This window comes from Crinia signifera, chromosome 6, assembly GCF_055691185.1.
Source record: "Crinia signifera chromosome 6, ASM5569118v1, whole genome shotgun sequence".
NCBI lineage: Eukaryota > Metazoa > Chordata > Amphibia > Anura > Myobatrachidae > Crinia > Crinia signifera.
Genome location: NC_139222.1, coordinates 4,086,738 through 4,113,146, shown reverse-complemented (window position 1 = coordinate 4,113,146; position 26,409 = coordinate 4,086,738). Strand labels below are relative to the sequence as shown.

At 49.6% G+C, this 26,409-nt stretch overlaps 1 protein-coding gene across 3 annotated transcripts; it reads left to right on the top strand.

Annotated features, from left to right (window-relative positions):
• The first annotated feature begins 9,157 nt into the window (after positions 1-9,157).
• On the top strand, positions 9,158-26,061 carry LOC146009879 (uncharacterized). 3 transcript variants are annotated; one of them, XM_083150463.1, is made up of 7 exons: positions 9,158-9,300; positions 11,421-11,570; positions 13,797-13,988; positions 14,827-14,893; positions 15,426-15,523; positions 15,667-15,826; positions 24,346-26,061. In XM_083150463.1, the coding sequence occupies exons 2-7, from the start codon at positions 11,493-11,495 to the stop codon at positions 25,668-25,670; spliced, it is 1,920 nt and encodes a 639-aa protein (XP_083006589.1). In that variant the 5' UTR covers positions 9,158-9,300; positions 11,421-11,492; the 3' UTR covers positions 25,671-26,061. The 3 variants fall into 3 exon arrangements, with proteins under 3 accessions (XP_083006589.1, XP_083006587.1, XP_083006588.1); XM_083150461.1 differs by having other exon boundaries at positions 24,343-26,061; XM_083150462.1 differs by lacking the exon at positions 9,158-9,300 and adding an exon at positions 9,349-9,367 and having other exon boundaries at positions 24,343-26,061.
• Positions 26,062-26,409: the final 348 nt, after the last annotated feature.

Genomic DNA, 26,409 nt, shown 5'->3' with positions numbered 1-26,409 from the left:
CAGTACGGATGGTGTAATGGTTAGCATTACTGCCTCACAGCACTGAGGTCATGGGTTCTATTCCCACCATGTGTTATATATACGGGGCAGTACAGACGGTGTAATGGTTAGTATTACTGCCTCACAGCGCTGAGGTCATGGGTTCTATCCCCACCATATGTTATGGTACTTATGTAGTATCTGGGCGTCCGATATAGAAATCGGATCGGATCGCATCGCATGCGACCAAATCGTATGCGATGCGATGGTCAAGATTTTTCCATAGGATTCAATGTTAAAATGGCCTGAGTCCATTTTAACATAGAATTCAATGGGAAAAAGGGGTCCTTTTCCTTTCCCCACTATCCAAGTGGGCATGGAGTTGGATATAAACCTGTGGCGAGCGCAGCGAGCCACCGAGCCCGAAGCGTGGCGAGCGCAGCGAGCCCTGCGAGGGGACACAGAATACTTTTTAAGAAATATGCGTCCCCTCGCGGGGCTCGCTTCGCTCGCCACGCTTGTGGCTCGCTGCGCTCGCCACACTATATAAAATCAACTCTATGCCCACTTGGATAGTGGGGAAATGAACAGGACCTTCTTAACATTGAATCCTATGCAAAATCGCATCGAATCGCATCGCATCGCATCTGATTGTATGCCTTAAGGTAAGGCATACAATCACAAAATCGGCAGCCCAGATACTACATAAGTACCTATGTTATATATACAGGGCAGTACGGATGGTGTAATGGTTACATTACTGCCTCACAGCCCTCAGGTCATGGATTCTATCCCCACCATGTGTTATATATACGGGTCAGTACGGACGGTGTAAAGGTTAGCATTACTGCCTCACAACGCTGAGGTCATGGGTTCTATCCCCACCATGTGTAATATATATAAGGCAGTACGGATGGTGTAATGGTTAGTATTACTGCCTCACAGCACTGAGGTCATGGGTTCTAGCCCCACCATGTATTATATATACAGGGCAGTACGGACGGTGTAATGGTTACATTACTGCCTCACAACGCTGAGGTCATGGGTTCTATCCCCACCATGTGTTATATATACGGGGCAGTACGGATGGTGTAATGGTTAAATTACTGCCTCACAGCGCTGAGGTCATGGGTTCTATCCCCACCATGTGTTATATATACGGGGCAGTACGGGTGGTGTAATGGTTAGCATTACTGCCTCACAGCGCTGAGGTCATGGGTTCTATCCCCACCATGTGTTATATATACGGGGCAGTACGGATGGTGTAATGGTTACATTACTGCCTCACAGCGCTTAGGTCATGGGTTCTATCCCCACCATATGTTATATATACGGGGCAGTACGGATGGTGTAATGGTTAGCATTACTGCCTCACAGCGCTGAGGTCATGGGTTCTATCCCCACCATGTGTTATAGATACGGGGCAGTACGGATGGTGTAATGGTTAGCATTACTGCCTCACAGCACTGAGGTCATGGGTTCTATCCCCACCATGTGTTATATATGGGGCAGTACGGACGGTGTAATGGTTAGCATTACTGCCTCACAGCATTGAGGTCATGGGCTCGATTCCCACCATGTGTTAGGGCAGTACGGATGGTGTAATGGTTACTGCCTCACAGTGCTGGGGTCATGGGTTCTATCCCCACCATGTGCTATATATACGGGGCAGTACGGATGGTGTAATGGTTAGCATTACTGCGTCACAGTGCTGAGGTCATGGGTTCTATCCCCACCATGTGTTATATATACAGGGCAGTACGGATGGTGTAATGGTTAGCATTACTGTCTCACAGCACTGAGGTCATGGGTTCGATTCCCGCCATGGCTCTAACTGTGCAGAGTTTGTATATTCTCACCGTACTTGCGTGGCTTTCCTCTGGGTACTCCGGTTTCCTCCCACAATCCAAAAATATACTGATAGGCTAAGTAGCTCCCAACAAAATTAACCCTAGTATGTCTGTGTGCGTGAACATGTGGTAGGGAATATAGATTGTAGGCTCCACTAGTGCAGGGACTGATGTGAATGTTCAAATATTCTCTGTAAAGCGCTGCGGAATATGTGTGCGCTATGTAAGAAACTGCTAATGATGATAATAATAATAATAATAATAATAATAATAATAATAATAATAATATAATAGGGGCTGATGGCTCAAAATGTATGAGATACACCAGAGAGTACAGGGAGGAGACTGGTCAGATCTCTGGGCTGGTAACACACAGTGACATGATGTGAGGGGGAGAGCAGGAGTATAATAGGGGCTGATGGCTCCTGATGTATGAGATACACCAGAGAGTGCGGGGAGGAGACTGGTCAGATCTCTGGGCTGGTAACACACAGTGACATGATGTGAGGGGGGAGAGCAGGAGTATAATAGGGGCTGATGGCTCCTGATGTATGAGATACACCAGACAGTGTGGGGAGGAGACTGGTCAGATCTCTGTGCTGGTAACACACAGTGACATGATGTGAGGGGGAGAGCAGGAGTATAATAGGGGCTGATGGCTCCTGATGTATGAGATACCCCAGAGAGTGCGGGGAGGAGACTGGTCAGATCTCTGGGCTGGTAACACACAGTGACATGATGTGAGGGGGAGAGCAGGAGTATAATAGGGGCTGATGGCTCCTGATGTATGAGATACACCAGAGAGTGCGGGGAGGAGACTGGTCAGATCTCTGGGCTGGTAACACACAGTGACATGATGTGAGGGGGAGAGCAGGAGTATAATAGGGGCTGATGGCTCCTGATGTATGAGATACACCAGAGAGTACAGGGAGGAGACTGGCCAGATCTCTGGGCTGGTAACACACAGTGACGTGATGTGAGGGGGGAGAGCAGGAGTATAATAGGTGCTGATGGCTCCTGATGTATGAGATACACCAGAGAGTGCAGGGAGGAGACTGGTCAGATCTCTGGGCTGGTAACACACAGTGACATGATGTGAGGGGGAGAGCAGGAGTATAATAGGGGCTGATGGCTGCTGATGTATGAGATACACCAGAGAGTGCGGGGAGGAGACTGGTCAGATCTCTGGGCTGGTAACACACAGTTACATGATGTGAGGGGAGAGCAGGAGTATAATAGGGGCTGATGGCTGCTGATGTATGAGATACACCAGAGAGTGTGGGGAGGAGACTGGTCAGATCTCTGGGCTGGTAACACACAGTTACATGATGTGAGGGGAGAGCAGGAGTATAATAGGGGCTGATGGCTGCTGATGTATGAGATACACCAGAGAGTGCGGGGAGGAGACTGGTCAGATCTCTGGGCTGGTAACACACAGTTACATGATGTGAGGGGAGAGCAGGAGTATAATAGGGGCTGATGGCTGCTGATGTAGGAGATACACCAGAGAGTGCGGGGAGGAGACTGGTCAGATCTCTGGGATGGTAACACACAGTGACATGATGTAAGGGGGAGAGCAGGAGTATAATAGGGGCTGATGGATCCTGATGTATGAGATACACCAGAGAGTGCGGGGAGGAGACTGGTCAGATCTCTGGGCTGGTAACACACAGTGACATTATGTGAGGGGGGTGAGCAGGAGCATAATAGGGGCTGATGGCTCCTTATGTATGAGATACACCAGAGAGTGCGGGGAGGAGACTGGTCAGATCTCTGGGCTGGTAACACACAGTGACATGATGTGAGGGCGAGAGCAGGAGTATAATAGGGGCTGATGGCTCCTGATGTATGAGATACACCAGAGAGTGTGGGGAGGAGACTGGTCAGATCTCTGGGCTGGTAACACACAGTGACATGATGTGAGGGGGAGAGCAGGAGTATAATAGGGGCTGATGGCACCTGATGTATGAGATACACCAGAGAGTGCAGGGAGGAGACTGGTCAGATCTCTGGGCTGGTAACACAGTGACATGATGTGAGGGGGAGAGCAGGAGTATAATAGGGGCTGATGGCTCCTGATGTATGATATACACCAGAGAGTGCAGGGAGGAGACTGGTGAGATGTCTGGGCTGGTAACACACAGTGACATGATGTGAGGGGGAGAGCAGGAGTATAATAGGGGCTGATGGCTCCTGATGTATGAGATACACCAGAGAGTGCGGGGAAGAGACTGGTCAGATCTCTGGGCTGGTAACACACAGTGACATGATGTGAGGGGGAGAGCAGGAGTTTAATAGGGGCTGATGGCTGATGATGTATGAGATACACCAGAGAGTGCAGGTAGAAGACTAGTCAGATCTCTAGGCTGGGCAGTGAGCGTAGATGGTCATTTGGTTTTGAGTAACTTAAAAAAATAATGCCCTCCTTGTCAGCCACCTGCATCAAAATGGCCTCAGGAGATGCAGGGATGATTATTATTTTCTGGAAGCACCAAGGAGACCACCACTCAGTGGGCAGGGCACTGCTGCCTGGGGACCTTGTTTCTCTTCCTCTGGTGATTTGTGGTCTCCCAGCAGAAGTCTTGCATGTAATTATTCCCCACTAGAGTACTGCCAGCACCACAGGAGTGGTAACCTGTCTATGTGGTCTCCAGCACCTCAGCTGTGGTCACCTGTCCATGTGGTCTCCAGCACCTCAGGTGTGGTCACCTGTCCATGTCGTCTTCAGCACCACAGGTCTGGTCACCTATCCATGTGGTGTCCAGCACCAGAGGAGTGGTCACCTGTCCATGTGGTCTCCAGCACCACAGTTGTGGTTACCTGTCCATGTGGTCCCCATCACCTCAGGTGTGGTCACCTGTCCATGTGGTCCTCAGCACCACAGGTGTGGTCACCTCTTCATGTGGTCTTCAGCAGCACAGGTGTGGTCACCTGTCCATGTGGTCTTCAGCACCACAGGTCTGGTCATCTGTCCATGTGGTATCCAGCACCACAGGAGTGGTCACCGCTTCATGTTGTCTCCAGCACCACAGGTGTGTTCACTTGTCCATGTGGTCCCCAGCACCTCAGGTGTGGTCACCTGTCCATGTTGTCTCCAGCCTCAGGTGTGGTCACCTGTCCATGTGGTCCCCAGCACCACAGTTGTGGTCACCTGTCCATGTGGTCTCCAGCACCTCAGGTGTGGTCACCTGTCCATGTCGTCTTCAGCACCACAGGTCTGGTCACCTATCCATGTGGTGTCCAGCACCAGAGGAGTGGTCACCTGTCCATGTGGTCTCCAGCACCACAGTTGTGGTTACCTGTCCATGTGGTCCCCATCACCTCAGGTGTGGTCACCTGTCCATGTGGTCCTCAGCACCACAGGTGTGGTCACCTCTTCATGTGGTCTTCAGCAGCACAGGTGTGGTCACCTGTCCATGTGGTCTTCAGCACCACAGGTCTGGTCATCTGTCCATGTGGTATCCAGCACCACAGGAGTGGTCACCGCTTCATGTTGTCTCCAGCACCACAGGTGTGTTCACTTGTCCATGTGGTCCCCAGCACCACAGGTGTGGTCACCGGTCCATGTGGTGTCCAGAACCTCAGGTGTGGTCACCTGTCCATGTGGTCTCCAGCACCTCAGCTGTGGTCACCTGTCCATGTGGTCTCCAGGACCTCAGGTGTGGTCACCTGTCCATGTCGTCTTCAGCACCACAGGTCTGATCACCTGTCCATGTGGTGTCCAGCACCAGAGGAGTGGTCACCTGTCCATGTGGTCTCCAGCACCACAGTTGTGGTTACCTGTCCATGTGGTCCCCATCACCTCAGGTGTGGTCACCTGTCCATGTGGTCCCCAACACCTCAGGTGTGGTCACCTCTTCATGTGGTCTTCAGCACCACAGGTCTGTCATCTGTCCATGTGGTATCCAGCACCACAGGAGTGGTCACCTCTTCATGTTGTCTCTAGTACCACAGGTGTGGTCACCTGTCCATGTGGTCCCCAGCACCTCAGGTGTGGTCACCTGTCCATGTGGTCCCCAGCACCTCAGGTGTGGTCACCTGTCCATGTTGTCTCCAGCCTCAGGTCTGGTCACCTGTCCATGTGGTATCCAGCACCACAGGAGTGGTCACCTCTTCATGTTGTCTCAAGCACCACAGGTGTGGTCACCTGTCCATGTGGTCCCCAGCACCTCAGGTGTGGTCACCTGTCCATGTTGTCTCCAGCCTCAGGTCTGGTCACCTGTCCATGTGGTCCCCAGCACCACAGTTGTGGTCACCTATCCATGTGGTCCCCAGCACCACAGGTGTGGTCACCGGTCCATGTGGTGTCCAGAACCTCAGGTGTGGTCACCTGTCCATGTGGTCTCCAACACCTCAGGTGTGGTCGCCTGTCCGTGTGGTCGCCAGAACCACAGGTGTTGTCGCCTGTCCGTTTGGTCCCCAGCACCTCAGGTCTGGTCACCTGTCCAAGTTGTCTCCAGCACCACAGGTGTGGTCACCTGTCCATGTGGTCCCCAGCACCTAAGGTGTGGTCACCTGTCCATGTGGTCCCCAGCCTCAGGTGTGGTCACCTGTCCATGTGTTCCCCAACACCTCAGGTGTGGTCACCTGTCCATGTGGTCTCCAGAACCTTAGGTGTGGTCACCTGTCCATGTGGTCTCCAGCCTCAGGTGTGGTCACCTGTCCATGTGGTCTCCAGACTCAGGTGCGGTCGTCTATCCATGTGGTCTTCAGCACCACAGGTCTGATCACCTGTCCATCTGGTATCCAGCACCAAAGGAGTGGTCACCTGTCCATCTAGTCTCCAGCACCCCTAGGTGTGGTCACCTGTCCATGTGGTCCCCAGCACCTCAGGTGTGGTCACCTGTCCACGTGGTCACCTGTCCATGTGATCTCCAGCCTCAGGTGTGGTCACCTGTCCATGTGGTCTCCAGCAGCTCAACTGTGGTTACCTGTCCATGTGGTCTCCAGCACCACAGGTCTGATCACCTGTCCATTTGGTATCCAGCACCACAGAAGTGGTCACCTGCCCATGTGGTCTCCAGCACCTCAGGTGTGGTCACCTGTCCATGTGGTCTCCAGCACCACAGGTGTGGTCACCTGTCCATGTGGTCTCCAGCACCTCAGGTGTGGTCACCTGTCCATGTGGTCTCCAGCACCACAGGTGTGGTCGCCTGTCCATGTGGTCTTCAGCATCACAGGTGTGGTCACCTGTCCATGTGGTCTCCAGCACCATAGGTGTGGTCACCTGTCCATGTGGTCTCCAGCACCTCAGGTGTGGTCACCTGTCCATGTGGTCTCCAGCACCTCAGGTGTGGTCACCTGTCCATGTGGTCTCCAGCCTCAGGTGTAGTCACCTTTCCATGTGGTCTCCAGCACCACAGGTGTGGTCACCTGTCCATGTGGTCTCCAGCACCATAGGTGTGGTCACCTGTCCATGTGGTCTCCAGCACCTCAGGTGTGGTCACCTGTCCATGTGGTCTCCAGCACCTCAGGTGTGGTCACCTGTCCATGTGGTCTCCAGCCTCAGGTGTGGTCACCTTTCCATGTGGTCTCCAGCACCACAGGTGTGGTCACCTGTCCATGTGGTCTCCAGCACCACAGGTGTGGTCGCCTGTCCATGTGGTCTCCAGCCTCAGGTGTGGTCGCCTGTCCATGTGGTCTCCAGCACCACAGGTGTGGTCGCCTGTCCATGTGGTCTCCAGCCTCAGGTGTGGTCACCTGTCCATGTGGTCTCCAGCACCACAGAAGTGGTCACCTGCCCATGTGGTCTCCAGCCTCAGGTGTGGTCACCTGTCCATGTGGTCTCCAGCACCACAGGTGTGGTCGCCTGTCCATGTGGTCTCCAGCACCACAGGTGTGGTCGCCTGTCCATGTGGTCTCCAGCCTCAGGTGTGGTCGCCTGTCCATGTGGTCTCCAGCACCACAGGTGTGGTCGCCTGTCCATGTGGTCTCCAGCCTCAGGTGTGGTCACCTGTCCATGTGGTCCCCAGCACCTCAGGTGTGGTCACCTGTCCATGTCGTCTTCAGCACCACAGGTCTGGTCACCTATCCATGTGGTGTCCAGCACCAGAGGAGTGGTCACCTGTCCATGTGGTCTTCAGCACCACAGGTCTGGTCACCTGTCCATGTGGTCCCCAGCACCATGCAGTGATCACTTTCTCTGTCCAATAGGGACATTGTCATATAAGAACACATGGCCAATAGCTTGTGTACAAATAGATGTTTGGGGGTCTGCTTAGGCAATGGAGCCATTGTGTACATTTGCCTTACCGATAACCCATACATGTAGAACATCCAACTAACATCTACATGTGCTGCCGGAGAACATTTCTCTACAAGCACAATTCCTGGTAACTGTGACACCATTGACTAGAGTGAAGCCATCTTGAGCTGAATAACAATACATTCCAGTGAACCCCGTATTCCTTTATACAGCCAAACAGAAATAAGAAACCCACAGATACAATTGGTATAGTTAGAACAGGACCACCTCAGCTATGATCCAAGTCTGTTCTTCTGTGTGAGAAGCCCATGGATGGACAATTAATACACGTACTGCGAGTTGTTCCTATAACAATCTATCTTCCTTCAGACAGGTCTTCTGTCGCCCACTTACAGACATAATACCCCAGACTAGGGATGGCCATCGATGATTCACAATCATCGATGGTTCATGGCCGATGTCGAATACTTTTGCTATTGATGGGGGAGGACTAGACGTTTTCCCTCCTTTGAAGGCACAGCAAAACGGATGCTTTGTTTTCTTTTCCCCCAAAGTGCTTTGAAACGGAGCCCAGACCACCCATGAAGCCCCCCCCCCCACCCCAAACATTCTGATCCAGTCAGTCTAAGAAAATTGATGACCATCGATAGATAAAACAATCCATTGCATCATTTATAACTTTTGATGTCTGGTTGCAGTATCACCATCGATGGTAACTGCACCAATGGCCATCCCTACCCCAAATATGGAAGACTAGACCCTTTCCCTCTGAGATAACACTTATCGGTCAGTCTACACAGCTGTCTACACTCCCTACTTACTATAGCTCTCCCCACTGGGTCACAGAGGAGGGACAGCCTCTCACTGAGAGACTATCTCTGACTGGCGCCTGGGTGCCTGTGGCTGGAGAATCACTGACATCATTAAACGTACATACACACAAAACAAGCATATACGCCATATATTATATATATATATAGCACCAATGTATCACTAATCATCCTCCACACACACAGCTAGGAACCCCAGACCGGAGCCCTCTGCAGCGGGACACCTCCGGAGCCTGGGACACACGACTTCCGGTCTGTGCGTTCCACAGTACTTCTGCGTTTCATCACACTTCAAGCTTGTACGTCGCACACCTCATTCAGATTCTGCGTTCCACTCCAGTTCCGGATGTCACATGACAACCGGCCTAATCCCCGCCCTCTGTGCCACATAACAACATCCGGGTCATTGTGAGAAAGCGCGGAGAAGAGACATTTGGTAATTGAACAGGGGGAGCAGCCTGTGGTGTCTTATTACTAGTATTATACCGGGAGAGCAGCATAAGGTTTCCTATTATTACTACTATACAGGGGAGAAGCCTGTGGTGTCCTGCTATTATCATACAGGAGGGCAGCATGTGGTGTCCTGCTATTATTATTATTACTATTATACAGGGGGAGCAGCCTTTGGTGTCCTAATATTACTACTATACTGGGGGAGCAGCCTGTGGTGTCCTGCTATTATCATACAGGAGGGCAGCATGTGGTGTCCTGCTATTATTATTACTATTATACAGGGGTAGCAGCCTTTGGTGTCCTAATATTACTACTATTCTGGGGGAGCAGCCTGTGGTGTCCTGTAATTATTATACAAGGGGAGCAGCCTGTGGAGTCCTGCTATTATTATTATTATTATACAGGGAGAGCAGCCTGTAGTGTCCTGTTATTATTATACAGGGGGAGCAGCATGTGGTGTCCTGCTATTATTATTATTATTATAATACAGGGGGAGCAGCATTTCTTATTCTGTTGTTGTTATTATCATTATTATACAGGAGAGTAGCCTGTGGTGTCCTGCTATTATACAGAAGGAGAAGCATTTGGTGTCCTGCTATTATTATTATTATACAGGGGTAGCAGCCTTTGTTATCCTGTTGTTATTATCATTATTATACAGGGGAGTAGCCTGCAGTGTTTTGTTGTTGTTATTAATAATATACAGGGGGAGCAGCCTGCGGTGTCCTGTTATAATTATACAGAGGGAGCAGCCTGTGGTGTCCTGTTGTTGTTGTTATTATACAGGGGGAGCAGCCGGTGGTGTTCTGTTATTATTACTATACATAGGGAGCAGCCGGTGGTGTCCTGTTGTTATTATTATTATACAGGGGTAGCATCCTGTGGTGTCCTATTATTATAATTATTATTATACAGGGGGAGCAGCCTGTGGTGTCCTGTTATTATTATACAGGGGGCGTAGCCTGTAGTGTACTGTTATTATCATACTGGGGGAGCAGCTGGTGGTGTCCTGTTGTTATTATTATTATACAGGTGGAGCAGCCTGTGGTGTCCTATTATTATTATTGTACAGGAGGAGCAGCCTGTGGCTTCCTAGTATTATTATTATTATACAGTGGGAGCAGTCTGTGGTGTCCTGTTATTATTATACAGGGGGAGCAGCCTGTGGTGTCCTGTATTATTATACAGGGGGAGCAGCCTGTGGTGTCCTGTATTATTATACAGGGGGAGCAGCCTGTGGTGTCCTGTTGTTATTATACAGGGGGAGCAGCCTGAGGTGTCCTGTTGTTATTATACAGGGGGAGCAGCCTGAGGTGTCCTGTTGTTATTATACAGGGGGAGCAGCCTGAGGTGTCCTGTTATTATTATTATACAGGGGGAGCAGCCTGAGGTGTCCTGTTATTATTATTATACAGGGGGAGCAGCCTGAGGTGTCCTGTTATTATTATTATTATACAGGGGGAGCAGCCTGAGGTGTCCTGTTATTATTATACAGGGGGAGCAGCCTGAGGTGTCCTGTTATTATTATACAGGGGGAGCAGCCTGAGGTGTCCTGTTATTATTATACAGGGGGAGCAGCTTATGGTGTCCTTTTATTATTATACAGAGGGAGCAGCCGGTGGTGTCCTGTTATTATTATTATACAAGGGGAGCAAGCTGTGGTGTATTGTTATTACTATTATACAGGGGGAGCAGCCTGTGGTGTCTTGTTATTACTATTTAACAGGGGGAGCAACCTGTAGTGTCCTATTATTATACAGGGGGAGAAGGCTATGGTGTCTTGTTTTTACTATTATACAGGGGGGGCAGCCTATGGTGTCATGTTGTTGTTGTTGCTGCTGCTGTTGTTATTAATATAATACAGGAGGTGCAGATTATAGTGTCCCATTACTAGGATACAGAGGGAGCAGTCTGTAGTGTCCTGTTATTAGTATTTATACAGGGGGAGCAGCCTGCGGTTTCCTGTTGTTATACAGGTGGAGCAGCCTGTGGTGTCCTGTTAATAATAATATTATACAGGGGGACTTACTGTTGACTCCGTGTTACATATCTGTGTTACATATTCTCTCTGTAACATGTTATATGTATTATATTTATTCCTAGGCGCTCCAGCTGTGAGGAACCAGAGTCTTAATTACACGTCACACGTTCTGTATTCTCACTGATTCCCTGAGGATGGAGACGGACAGGAGTCCCAGGACTGAGAAGATAATAACTATCACCCTGGAGATCATCTACCTGCTGACCGGGGAGGTGACAGTGACATCACTTATATCTATAGTAATAATACAGGGATGTGACCAGGGAGGTGACAGTGACATCACTTATATCTATAGTAATAATACAGGGACGTGACCAGGGAGGTGACAGTGACATCACTTATATCTATAGTAATTATACAGGGACGTGACCGGGGAGGTGACAGTGACATCACTTATATCTATAGTAATAATACAGGGACGTGACCGGGGAGGTGACATCACTTATATCTATAGTAATAATACAGGGACGTGACCGGGGAGGTGACAGTGACCACTTATATCTATAGTAATAACACAGGGACGTGACCAGGGAGGTGACAGTGACATCACTTATATCTATAGTAGTAATACAGGGTGGTGACCGGGGAGGTGATAGTGACATCACTTGTATCTATAGTAATAATACAGGGATGTGACCGGGGAGGTGACAGTGACATCACTTATATCTATAGTAATAATACAGGGACGTGCCGGAGAGGTGCCAGTGACATCACTTATATCTATTGTAATAATACAGGGACGTGACCGGGGAGGTGACAGTGACATCACTTATATCTATAGTAATAATACAGGGTGGTGACCGGGGAGGTGATAGTGACATCACTTGTATCTATAGTAATAATACAGGAATGTGACCGGGGAGGTGACAGTGACATCACTTATATCTATAGTAATAACACAGGGACGTGACCAGGGAGGTGACAGTGACATCACTTATATCTATAGTAGTAATACAGGGTGGTGACCGGGGAGGTGATAGTGACATCACTTGTATCTATAGTAATAATACAGGGATGTGACCGGGGAGGTGACAGTGACATCACTTATATCTATAGTAATAATACAGGGACGTGCCGGAGAGGTGCCAGTGACATCACTTATATCTATTGTAATAATACAGGGACGTGACCGGGGAGGTGACAGTGACATCACTTATATCTATAGTAATAATACAGGGTGGTGACCGGGGAGGTGATAGTGACATCACTTGTATCTATAGTAATAATACAGGAATGTGACCGGGGAGGTGACAGTGACATCACTTATATCTATAGTAATAATACAGGGACGTGACCGGGGAGGTGACATCACTTATATCTATAGTAATAATACAGGGACGTGACCGGGGAGGTGACATCACTTATATCTATAGTAATAATACAGGGATGTGACCGGGGAGGTGACAGTGACATCACTTATATCTATAGTAATAATACAGGGACGTAACTGGGGAGGTGACATCACTTATATCTATAGTAATAATACAGGGATGTGACCGGGGAGGTGACTGTGACATCACTTATATCTATAGTAATAACACAGGGACGTGACCAGGGAGGTGACAGTGACATCACTTATATCTATAGTAGTAATACAGGGTGGTGACCGGGGAGGTGATAGTGACATCACTTGTATCTATAGTAATAATACAGGGATGTGACCGGGGAGGTGACAGTGACATCACTTATATCTATAGTAATAATACAGGGACGTGCCAGAGAGGTGCCAGTGACATCACTTATATCTATTGTAATAATACAGGGACGTGACCGGGGAGGTGACAGTGACATCACTTATATCTATAGTAATAATACAGGGTGGTGACCGGGGAGGTGATAGTGACATCACTTGTATCTATAGTAATAATACAGGAATGTGACCGGGGAGGTGACAGTGACATCACTTATATCTATAGTAATAACACAGGTACGTGACCAGGGAGGTGACAGTGACATCACTTATATCTATAGTAGTAATACAGGGTGGTGACCGGGGAGGTGATAGTGACATCACTTGTATCTATAGTAATAATACAGGGATGTGACCGGGGAGGTGACAGTGACATCACTTATATCTATAGTAATAATACAGGGACGTGCCGGAGAGGTGCCAGTGACATCACTTATATCTATTGTAATAATACAGGGACGTGACCGGGGAGGTGACAGTGACATCACTTATATCTATAGTAATAATACAGGGTGGTGACCGGGGAGGTGATAGTGACATCACTTGTATCTATAGTAATAATACAGGAATGTGACCGGGGAGGTGACAGTGACATCACTTATATCTATAGTAATAATACAGGGACGTGACCGGGGAGGTGACAGTGACATCACTTATATCTATATTAATAATACAGGGAGGTGACTGGGGAGGTGAGGGGGATCTGGGATTGTATATAATGATATATGGTCTTTCCCCCAATACACAGGGTTACACAGTAGTGAAGAAGACATCCGGTGAGTGTGAGACACCCAGCAGCCGTCCCCGTGTGTCAGGAGGACTGAGCAGGACCCAGAGCCCCATCACGGTGCCTCCACCTCACTCACTGATAAATAAGAGGCACAATGAGCAGAAGATCCTGGAACTCACCAACAAGATCATTCAGCTGCTGACTGGAGAGGTGACTGCTGGGAATGGGACATTATACAGTAACACCGGGGGGATGTGACCGGAGAGGTGACTGCTGGGAATAGGACGTTATACAGTAACACCGGGGGATGTGACCTGAGAGGCAACTGCCGGGAATGGGACATTATACAGTAACACCGGGGGATGTGACCGGAGAGGTGACTGCTGGGAATGGGACGTTATACAGTAACACCGGGGGATGTGGCCGGAGAGGTGACTGCGGGGAATGGGACGTTATGCAGTAACACCGGGGGATGTGACAGGAGAGGTTACTGCTGGGAATGGGACGTTATACAGTAACATCGGGGGATGTGACAGGAGAAGTGACTGCTGGGAATGGGACGTTATACAGTAACACCGGGGGATGTGACCGGAGAGCTGACTGCTGGGAATGGGACGTTATACAGTAACACCGGGGATGTGACCGGAGAGGTGACTGCTGGGAATGGGACGTTATACAGTAACACCGGGAGATGTGACCGGAGAGGTGATTGCTGGGAATGGGACGTTATACAGTAACACCGGGGGATGTGACCGGAAAGATGACTGCTGGGAATGGGACATTATACAGTTACACCGAGGGATGTGACCGGAGAGGTGACTGCTGGGAATGGGACGTTATACAGTAACACCGGGAGATGTGACCGGAGAGGTGATTGCTGGGAATGGGACGTTATACAGTAACACTGGGGAATGTGACCGGAGAGGTCACTGCTGGGAATGGGACGTTATACAGTAACATCGGGGATGTGTCTGGTTGATGACTGTATCATTGTGTGTGTCAGGTGCCTATAAGGTGTCAGGATGTCACTGTCTATCTCTCCATGCAGGACGGGGAGTATATAGAGGAATACAGGGACGTGATGGTGGAGAATCACCGGCCCCTCACATCACTGGGTAAGAGGAGACATTTATTGTACAGAGGAGAGCAGTTATGGGGGTCCCCTATATACACCCAGAATCTGATAATCACATATATACCATGTCCTCAGTCACTGCGTGTCTCCTACAGATGGGCCCAGTAACAGAGATACCCCAGAGAGATGTCCCCGTCCTCTGTATTCCCAGGATAATCACATATATACCATGTCCTCAGTCACTGTGTGTCTCCTACAGATGGGCCCAGTAACAGAGATACCCCAGAGAGATGTCCCCGTTCCTCTGTATTCCCAGGATAATCACATATATACCATGTCCTCAGTCACTGTGTGTCTCCTACAGATGGGCCCAGTAACAGGAATACCCCAGAGAGATGCCCCCGTCCTCTGTATTCCCAGGATAATCACATATATACCATGTCCTCAGTCACTGCGTGTCTCCTACAGATGGGCCCAGTAACAGAGATACCCCAGAGAGATGTCCCCGTCCTCTGTATTCCCAGGATAATCACATATATACCATGTACTCAGTCACTGCGTGTCTCCTACAGATGGGCCCAGTAACAGGAATACCCCAGAGAGATGTCCTCCTCCTCTGTATTCCCAGGACTCTATGGAGGAGAAACACAGGACCCCACAGGAGGATCAGGTAGGTGGGATTTGGGGCCCTCCAATATACCAAAGTGACTGTCACAATACGATCTATACAGAAGCTGTGTGATATACACTGATATGTTAATTAATATAATTGTACACCATTAAAAGTGTTATTTCTTTTGGTGGGTTATTTAGAGAGAACATTTGATTGATAAAAAGGCACTTAATGTACAGGAAGAGGAAGAGACAGAAGTGACTGATGTGAAGGCTGAAGATACAGAGGGAGAAGAAGAGACGGAGATGAGGGGTGACCAGCGGTGTAAGGAGAAGAAAATCCCTACAGATATCAGCACAGGTGAGTAATACACACTTATTATAGAAAAGTCACACATTCTCCTTACTTAGTCACTTAACCCTAACCCTACACCCTCATCTGCCAGTACAGACCTATGAGGGAAATATATCTGTCCAGTAGGGGGAATCAGGAGCAATCAGCCCCTATTATACTCCTGCTCTCCCCCTCACATTATGTCACTGTGTGTTACCAGCCCAGAGATCTGACCAGTCTCCTCCCCGCACTCTCTGGTGTATCTTATACATCAGGTGCCATCAGCCCCTATTATACTCCTGCTCTCCCCCTCACATCATGTCACTGTGTGTTACCAGCCCAGAGATCTGACCAGTCTCCTCCCCGCACTCTCTGGTGTATCTCATGCATCAGGAGCCATCATCCCCTATTATACTCCTGCTCTCCCCCTCACATCATGTCACTGTGTGTTACCAGCCCAGAGATCTGACCAGTCTCCTCCCCGCACTCTCTGGTGTATCTCGTACATCAGGAGCCATCAGCCCCTATTACACTCCTGCTCTCCCCCTCACATCATGTCACTGTGTGTTACCAGCCCAGAGATCTGACCAGTCTCCTTCCCGCACTCTCTGGTGTATCTCATACATCAGGAGCCATCAGCCCCTATTATACTCCTGCTCTCCCCCTCACATCATGTCACTGTGTGTTACCAGCCCAGAGATCTGACCAGTCTACTCCCCGCACTCTCTGGTGTATCTCATACATCAGCAGCCATCAGCCCCTATTATACTCCTGCTCTCCCCCTCACATCATGTCACTGTGTGTTACCAGCCCAGAGATCTGACCAGTCTACTCCCCGCACTCTCTGGTGTATCTCATACATCAGCAGCCATCAGCCCCTATTATACTCCTGCTCTCCCCCTCACATCATGTCACTGTGTGTTACCAGCCCAGAGATCTGACCAGTCTCCTCCCCGCACTCTCTGGTGTATCTCATACATCAGGAGCCATCAGCCCCTATTATACTCCTGCTCTCCCCCTCACATCATGTCACTGTGTGTTACCAGCCCAGAGATCTGACCAGTCTCCTCCCCGCACTCTCTGGTGTATCTCATACATCAGGTGCCATCAGCCCCTATTATACTCCTGCTCTCCCCTTCACATCATGTCACTGTGTGTTACCAGACCAGAGATCTGACCAGTCTCCTCCCCACACTCTCTGGTGTATCTCATACATCAGGAGTCATCAGCCCCTATTATACTCCTGCTCTCCCCCTCACATCATGTCACTGTGTGTTACCAGCCCAGAGATCTGACCAGTCTACTCCCCGCACTCTCTGGTGTATCTCATACATCAGGAGCCATCAGCCCCTATTATACTCCTGCTCTCCCCCTTACATCATGTCACTGTGTGTTACCAGCCCAGAGATCTGACCAGTCTCCTCCCCGCACTCTCTGCTGTATCTCATACATCAGGAGTCATCAGCCCCTATTATACTCCTGCTCTCCCCCTCACATCATGTCACTGTGTGTTACCAGCCCAGAGATCTGACCAGTCTCCTCCCCACACTCTCTGGTGTATCTCATACATCAGGAGCCATCAGCCCTATTATACTCCTGCTCTCCCCCTCACATCATGTCACTGTGTGTTACCAGCCCAGAGATCTGACCAGTCTCCTCCCCGCACTCTCTGGTGTATCTCATACATCAGGAGCCATCAGCCCCTATTATACTCCTACTCTCCCCCTCACATCATGTCACTGTGTGTTACCAGCCCAGAGATCTGACCAGTCTACTCCCCGCACTCTCTGGTGTATCTCATACATCAGCAGCCATCAGCCCCTATTATACTCCTGCTCTCCCCCTCACATCATGTCACTGTGTGTTACCAGCCCAGAGATCTGACCAGTCTCCTCCCCGCACTCTCTGGTGTATCTCATACATCAGCAGCCATCAGCCACTATTATACTCCTGCTCTCCCCCTCACATCATGTCACTGTGTGTTACCAGCCCAGAGATCTGACCAGTCTCCTCCCCACACTCTCTGGTGTATCTCATACATCAGGTGCCATCAGCCCCTATTATACTCCTGCTCTCCCCTTCACATCATGTCACTGTGTGTTACCAGACCAGAGATCTGACCAGTCTACTCCCTGCACTCTCTGGTGTATCTCGTACATCAGGAGCCATCAGCCCCTATTATACTCCTGCTCTCCCCCTCACATCATGTCACTGTGTGTTACCAGCCCAGAGATCTGACCAGTCTCCTCCCCGCACTCTCTGCTGTATCTCATACATCAGGAGCCATCAGCCCCTATTATACTCCTGCTCTCCTCCTCACATCATGTCACTGTGTGTTACCAGCCCAGAGATCTGACCAGTCTCCTCCACACACTCTCTGGTGTATCTCATACATCAGGTGCCATCAGCCCCTATTATACTCCTGGTCTCCCCCTCACATCATGTCACTGTGTGTTACCAGCCCAGAGATCTGACCAGTCTCCTCCCCGCACTCTCTGGTGTATCTCATACATCAGGAGCCGTCAGCCCCTGTTATACTCCTGCTCTCCCCCTCACATCATGTCACTGTGTGTTACCAGCCCAGAGATCTGACCATTCTCCTCCCCGCACTCTCTGGTGTATCTCATACATCAGGAGCCATCAGCCCCTATTATACTCCTGCTCTCCCCCTCACATCATGTCACTGTGTTACCAGCCCAGAGATCTGACCAGTCTCCTCCCCGCACTCTCTGGTGTATCTCATACATCAGGAACCATCAGCCCCTATTATACTCCTGCTCTCCCCCTCACATCATGTCACTGTGTGCTACCAGCCCAGAGATCTGACCAGTCTCCTCCCCGCACTCTCTGGTGTATCTCATACATCAGGAGCCATCAGCCCCTATTATACTCCTGCTCTCCCCCTCACATCATGTCACTGTGTTACCAGCCCAGAGATCTGACCAGTCTCCTCCCCGCACTCTCTGGTGTATCTCATACATCAGGAACCATCAGCCCCTATTATACTCCTGCTTTCCCTCTCACATCATGTCACTGTGTTACCAGCCCAGAGATCTGACCAGTCTCCTCCCCGCACTCTCTGGTGTATCTCATACATCAGGAGCCATCAGCCCCTATTATACTCCTGCTCTCCCCCTCACATCATGTCACTGTGTGTTACCAGCCCAGAGATCTGACCAGTCTCCTCCCCGCACTCTCTGGTGTATCTCATACATCAGGTGCCATCAGCCCCTATTATACTCCTGCTCTCCCCCTCACATCATGTCACTGTGTGTTACCAGCCCAGAGATCTGACCAGTCTCCTCCCCGCACTCTCTGGTGTATCTCATACATCAGGTGCCATCAGCCCCTATTATACTCCTGCTCTCCCCCTCACATCATGTCACTGTGTGTTACCAGCCCAGAGATCTGACCAGTCTCCTCCCCGCACTCTCTGGTGTATCTCATACATCAGGTGCCATCAGCCCCTATTATACTCCTGCTCTCCCCCTCACATCATGTCACTGTGTGTTACCAGCCCAGAGATCTGACCAGTCTCCTCCCCGCACTCTCTGGTGTATCTCATACATCAGGAGCCATCAGCCCCTATTATACTCCTGCTCACCCCTCACATCATGTCACTGTGTGTTACCAGCCCAGAGATCTGACCAGTCTCCTCCCTGCACTGTCTGGTGTATCTCATACATCAGCAGCCATCAGCCCCTATTATACTCCTGCTCTCCCCCTCACATCATGTCACTGTGTGTTACCAGCCCAGAGATCTGACCAGTCTCCTCCCCGCACTCTCTGGTGTATCTCATACATCAGGTGCCATCAGCCCCTATTATACTCCTGCTCTCCCCCTCACATCATGTCACTGTGTGTTACCAGCCCAGAGATCTGACCAGTCTCCTCCCCGCACTCTCTGGTGTATCTCATACATCAGGAGCCATCAGCCCCTATTATACTCCTGCTCACCCCTCACATCATGTCACTGTGTGTTACCAGCCCAGAGATCTGACCAGTCTCCTCCCTGCACTGTCTGGTGTATCTCATACATCAGCAGCCATCAGCCCCTATTATACTCCTGCTCTCCCCCTCACATCATGTCACTGTGTGTTACCAGCCCAGAGATCTGACCAGTCTCCTCCCCGCACTCTCTGGTGTATCTCGTACATCAGGAGCCATCAGCCCCTATTATACTCCTGCTCTCCCCCTCACATCCTGTCACTGTGTGTTACCAGCCCAGAGATCTGACCAGTCTCCTCCCCGCACTATCTGGTATTATTTGCTCCATAGGATATTTATGCTTTATCTGTTAATGTCCTTTCTTCGAGATCCATAGGAGACACAGGGCTGGCACTGGGTAGTAGGATTGGAGGAAGGACCTGGCACTAAACGGGTCAAACTTTTGCCTCCAGGTAGCCCAGGCTCCTACTCCCCTCCACCCCGCCTAAGACAGCCAGCTTTGTGTTTGGTTCCAGCAGGAGCCGGATGCACCTTAATAATGGGGGCCTCCTTTAAGCAGCCTTATTTACTTTTGTGATTTGTTTATTACTCAGAGTATAAGGTGTCCTGGGGACGCCTGTGCTGTTACTCCTTCACCCTGGTAACTTTGGCCGGTCCCTAGCCAAGAGACTAACAGCCGAAGCTGGATGCTGTGGAAATTCAGGAAAGGCGGCTCTCTGCGCTCCGAAAGCTGCGATCGTCTTCTGCAGCTAGCATCTCCAGTGTGAGGACCGCCGCGTCGGGATTCGCCATTCCCCCGCTGGACCGCCTGGTATAAGAGCGACGGTTGCACAGTGTCAATAGTGGGAATGCCTGGTAGGAACCGGATCCCTGTCACCATTACTGGCGCAGCGCCATGAGGCCATTTCCCTCGGTGATCTTAGTCAGTAGGGGGAGGAGGGATTTCCCCTTCGGCACCTCTCCCGGCCAAATGTCTCTCGTTCCCTCACAGAGGTTTCCCGGCGCTGGCTTCCTCTGCCCTCTGTCCTGCCTGCCTCAGACACGGAGCGGCCATTGCTGCCCAGTCTGGCAGTCTGCAGCGTGCTGAGAGTTGGGGTGTCCCCCATGCACCTCCCCTCCATTATCGGACAGGTCACAGCAGTTTCCCCCCTACCAGCCGCAGGGCTCGGTTTGTAGAGCGGATTTCCCCCTTTGCCCAGAATGGCACTGTAATAATAATCCTGTGGCGATCTTATAAACACAGTGCCGGTGAAGCGACTCAATCGCCGATGTGGCAGAGTCGCCGGAGCGATGCAATCGTTTAGGTTTTGCCTCTGGAGACGATGGACTCCTGTCCCCTGTGTACCCCACCTCCATATTCAGGTGTCAGGTTAGACATTGCTGCTGCTCCTAGGGATGGCTTTCGACCATTAATGATTTGAAAATCATCGATGGTTTATGGCCGATATTGAATACTTTTGCCATTGATGGGGGGAGAACCACATTTTTTTTTATTTTTGTGCCAGGACACTGATCATAGCTCCGCCCCTTGACACCCGCAAATCTCCGCCCCTTTGTTTTCAGTGGCCCATAGGGCCAGTGGAATGATCTGTAAAATGATCGATGGCCGTCCATTTCGTAGTTTAACACTATTGATGGTCAGTTGCACTATTGCCATCGATGTCATCCCTAGCTCCTACCAGGCAGACGTATTGCAGCATGGTGTGGGCCTGTGTGCTGCGTGGGGAGAGGGTTGGTTCAGTACCCTCTGACTTAACCCTTTGTATATGGGTTATCTCCCCCCCCCCCCCCGGCCACACTTAGTGGTTGTTACTATAATTCTCTGCACTGTACCTTTTGGCGCAGGATTTGGCGTACACAGGTCCGGCATTGTGTCTTCCAGGGGTAAGCCCCAGAAGGAGACTGGGGCACCAGTGTTACTGCCATGTACAGTCCGTGTTGCTGGTTTGTCCCCTCAGGATCAGGTGCTGGGTGGCCAGCCTCAACCTCATCTCAGGAGCCGGCGTGGGCAGTGTCTCTGACACAGGTGATGGCGCAGCTGGTATCCTAGCAGTCTGTGGCCCTATTGGGTTCGGCTCCCTCCCTTGCTGGAACCCCTTTGGGTGGGTTCATTGTCTCTCTTTGTTCAGAGCTTACAGCATCATTTACAGGGTGAAGCTGTGCACAGAGGGGGTCCACCTGGGAGACTTTAGTCTGCCAATACCCCATTAGTAAAACATCTCCTGTCCCACATCCAGAAGAACGGACTTCTCCCCCAGTGGTTGCCCGGGTGGCTTTTCACTCCGTATGAATATCCACGCTCCTTCCTAATGCAGCCTCCCTTAGGTGACGACAGGAGGCCGGAGATGTTGTACTACGCCTATATTTATATATGGTCACGTGGGGAGCTATCGCTAGGCCAGCTCGGTGCGCCGCAGGGGGTGCCAAGGCCTTAGGCGAATGGGCGGATGCCATGGCCAGTGTACTTACTGCGGGTACCCCGCGAGAAGAGTGGTTGTCTTTTCTGTTCAGCAGGCATTGCTGTGTTTCGGTGAAGCGCTCAATGATTCTAGCGCTGTAGCTTCACAGATCGCTGCCTCTGCTGTGGGGGCCGGGCCTGTGGCTCTGGGCCTGAGTGGAGATACGGACTCCATTAGGACTACTGCCTTGAGAGGGTTCTGGTTGTTTTGTAGCCACTAGGGGGCCTTGAAGACGGTTTCCTCTGCCCTCTAGGGTTACCCCTGGGTTCCGTACCGCGGCCTCTTGTTCTTTGTGGCCTCAGTTAGGGGTCAGAGTCTCCATGTCTCCATGTCTCAGACGCAGGTTACTCCCTGGTATACCGGTAGCCTGGGCTCTAAGCCCTCATACAAATTTTCCTCAGGAAGGGGTCAGTTACACCTGGGGGACCCACAGACCAGGGTGTATACATCTGAGCAGGTCTGTCCTAGGGTAGATGGTCTTGACCTGACATCCCATAGTAGGCGTGGTTCCCTTGCAGGGGGGTGATGCTAAACGAATGTACAGGATCTCCTGCCGGCTCTGGATCCTCTCTCCCTTTCATGGGGGTGTGGAGTTGTCACCTTTCAGCTAATGTTTCCGAAACGTTGGACTCCACAAGAGTGCCGCCTAGCTGTCATCCTGTTGAAATTGAGGGCGATCTTCAGGGCTCTTTGTCTAGCGAGAATGTTTTCTCAAGGCACCCTATACCTATACTAGTGCAGTACAACACCGCCACATCTGTAGCCTACATAAACCGTCTGGACGCCACTGGATGTCTGTTAACTAGCGGATACCAGCCACAGATTCCGATGGGCGGAGATAAGCGTCCCAGCCTTATCGGCCATCTTCATACCAGGAGCTTTTGGATGGATGTTAGGCTTCCTAAGCCGTCAGTCCCTTTACGCACCTCATCCGGAGGTATCCAGATGCTAGCTCAGAACGGGGGCATACCGGAAATGGTGATCCACAGTTAAGGTGGCCATACATCAGAAAGATATTGTACCCAATCATACAATCTCAACTGATTGTAAGATGGATTGTATGCAGATTGTGTGCACATCTTATGTACATAATCATACAATCAATCAGCAGATGGATTGTATGACTGATTGTAAGATGGATTGTATGCAGATTGTGTGCACATCTTGTGTACACAATCATGCAGTAGATGGATTGTATGATTGATTGTATGATCGATTGTGAGTAGATTGTGTGTCCAAAAACCACCAAGGACTGCCAGGGATTTCAAGGGAAATTGTACACAATCATGAGCGCAATCGATCTTAAGATCGATCTTTCTGATGTATGGCCAGCTTAACAGCCGGGCCAGCTCAGTCAGGGTCCGGGTCCGCACCTGGATCTTCTGTGTCTGGCGGTTACAGCATGGCTATTCGGACTTCCCTGTGGAGAATCGGGGGGTTTCTGGGCCCGTAGGCCGTCTTTGGCTGGGGCGTACTACAGGAGTCAGAGGGGGAGCCTTTCCTGAGGTCCCTCTTTCTATTCTTACAGTCCTAGTTTCTGCTTTGGATATCCTGTTTTCCCGGAAGTTTGCCTTGTTACCTAATGTGAGTAGGTTCTTTCAGGAGGTTCTTCACATTCGTCCACCCTTTGTACCCCTGTGACCACGGGGATCTTTCCTTGGTTGGTTGGATGCTTATAGCGTTCGCCCTTTGACCCTTTAGTTCAGGGGGTCTTCCTTGCTAGGGGAGAGACTGTGTCATTGGCCTTGGCTCGGCGTGTCTCTGCTTCGTCTGCCCTTTCCTGCCGCTCTTCCGTCTTATTATCACCTGGATAGAGCGGTCCCTGGGATCAGGTTGTGTCACTGTGTAAGTGCTATATACATTTCATATCAGCAAAGATATTCCCGACATTTCCGGAGTCTGGATCCTCTTCATAAGAGGCCTCTCTGGATGTGGTCCGGGCCCTCCGGATATATGTGAGACCTACAGGGTCAGTCCGAGATCCATCGGAGACACAGGGCTTCACGAAGATAGAGATATAACAGGTAAGAACATAAATCTCCTTTTCCAAAGCCTCTGATCTTATGCCGTTGCTAATTATTGTTATTTGGCATCGTTACATTGTTGGAAATTTCCTTATATGTATGTTATTCCCAGCAGATGGATGTAGCAGCCCGGATGTGTCGGAGGATCCTCTCGATTCATCCACAGATGATGAAATAGAAGATAACATTATCCAAGTGCAAGTGGAAGAAAAACCTATCGCCCTAGTTACTCATCCAATACTTCATAGTTCATATGTATCGTCTGACCTTTCCGATCATGGGAAATGTTTTCCTGATCACTCTGGTATTGATAGATCTGTTACATCTCTTAAAGAAGGTGCATTGATTGATTGTAAAGATGACAAATGTTCTACACAGATTATTACCCGTCAGACAGCTAAGGGAGGTGAGAGAACATTTCTATGTATTGAGTGTGGGAAATGTTTTACACGCAAATCAGATCTTATTAGACATCAGAGAAGTCACACAGGTGAAAAGCCATTTCCATGTTCTGAGTGTGGGAAATGTTTTAAAAGCAAATCAGATCTGGTTAGACATCAGAGATGTCATGCAACTGACAAGCCATTTTCATGCTCTGAGTGTGGGAAATGTTTTACACACAAATCAGAACTTGCAAGACATTTGAGAAATCACATGGGTCAGAAACCATTTCTATGCTGTGAGTGTGGCAAATGTTTCACAGAGGAAAAAGATCTTGTGGCACATGTGAGAAGACATACAGATGAGAAACCATTTCAGTGCTCCGAGTGTGGGAAATGTTTTTCACGCAAATCACTTCTTGTAACACATCAGAGACATCACACCGGTGAGAAGCCATTTCCATGTTCTGATTGTGGGAAATGTTTTACAAGCAAATCAGCTCTTATTAGACATCAGAAAAGTCACTCAGGTGAGAGGCCATTTCTATGCTCTGAGTGTGGGAAATGTTTTATACGCAAATCAGATCTTGTTACACATCAGAGCCGTCACACAGGTGAGAAGCCATTTCCATGTTCTGAGTGTGGTAAATGTTTTACACAGGAAAAAGATCTTGTTAAACATGTGAGAAGACATACAGGTGAAAGGCCATTTTCATGTACTGAGTGTGGGAAAAGTTTTACAAGCAAATCAGATCTTGTTCGACATGAGAGATGTCACTCAGGTGACAAGCCATTTTCATGCGCTGAGTGTGGGAAATGTTTTTCCTTGAAAGCAAATCTTGTTACACATCAGAGAAGTCACACAGGTGAGAAGCCATTTTCATGCCCTGAGTGTGGGAAATGTTTTACACACAAATCAGATTTTGTTATACATGAACGAAACCACAAAGGTGAGAGGCCATTTCCATGCATTGAGTGTGGGAAATCGTTTACACGCAAAACTCATCTTATTAGACATGAGAAGACTCATATAGGTAAGAAACTATTTCCAAGTACTTAGGGGTAAATGTACAGAATATGGGAGTTCTACCAATCAAATGCTATCTATAAGAAGTAGAATCTAATCTGGTTGCTATGGGCAACCTTCCATGTTCAATAGAACTCCCCTTTTAGTAAATGTACCACTTAGTTTGGGAAATGTTTTCCATCACAGAAATCTTGTTTATGAGAAGCCAGATTAATGTTCCGATTGTGTGAAATGACAACTATGATTTTTAAACCATAATTTACATAGCTGAGACTCTGTATGTGAAAAGTAGTTACTGTAGCAACACATGTCAGTAAGTGTATTAATCCTCCATCCTTGGGCTCCTCGCTGAGGTGATCCAACCTTTTGTTGTTGTACAATAGTTGTGATGATCATGTTTAACTATAAAAACTGTATCTCTGTGGTTTTCTTATTTCTGTTTCCATCTGTAAAGGAATAAGGGTTCAACATAATAGATACAAAAATCTATATATTGTTATTCAGCTTAAAAAGCTTCTCAAGATGACTTCACTATATTCAATGGCCTAACAGTTACCAGAAATGTTTTCCCTCCTCATGTAGCAGTATGGACCCAAATAACTTAAGGGCTGATTTCTGGTTCAAACGTAGTGAACTTGTGGTGGATGGATGGTGTGTGGTGTGTGCATATGCATTTTTCGCGATGCATATGTGTTGGGTCGCACATCGTTGACGACCACCCAGAAGCCGCTCTTTTCTCCTCGCAGCCACCAAGTGAGTCTGGGCTACGCGG

Bases quoted from the DNA above. Each gene is read 5' to 3' on its own strand.
- LOC146009879 (XM_083150461.1), top strand. From the start codon at position 11,493: ATGGAGACGGACAGGAGTCCCAGGACTGAGAAGATAATAACTATCACC. The intron at 14,894-15,425 runs GTAAGAGGAGAC...TGTCTCCTACAG, and splicing joins CCGGCCCCTCACATCACTGG to ATGGGCCCAGTAACAGGAAT. The intron at 15,524-15,666 runs GTAGGTGGGATT...TGGGTTATTTAG, and splicing joins GGACCCCACAGGAGGATCAG to AGAGAACATTTGATTGATAA.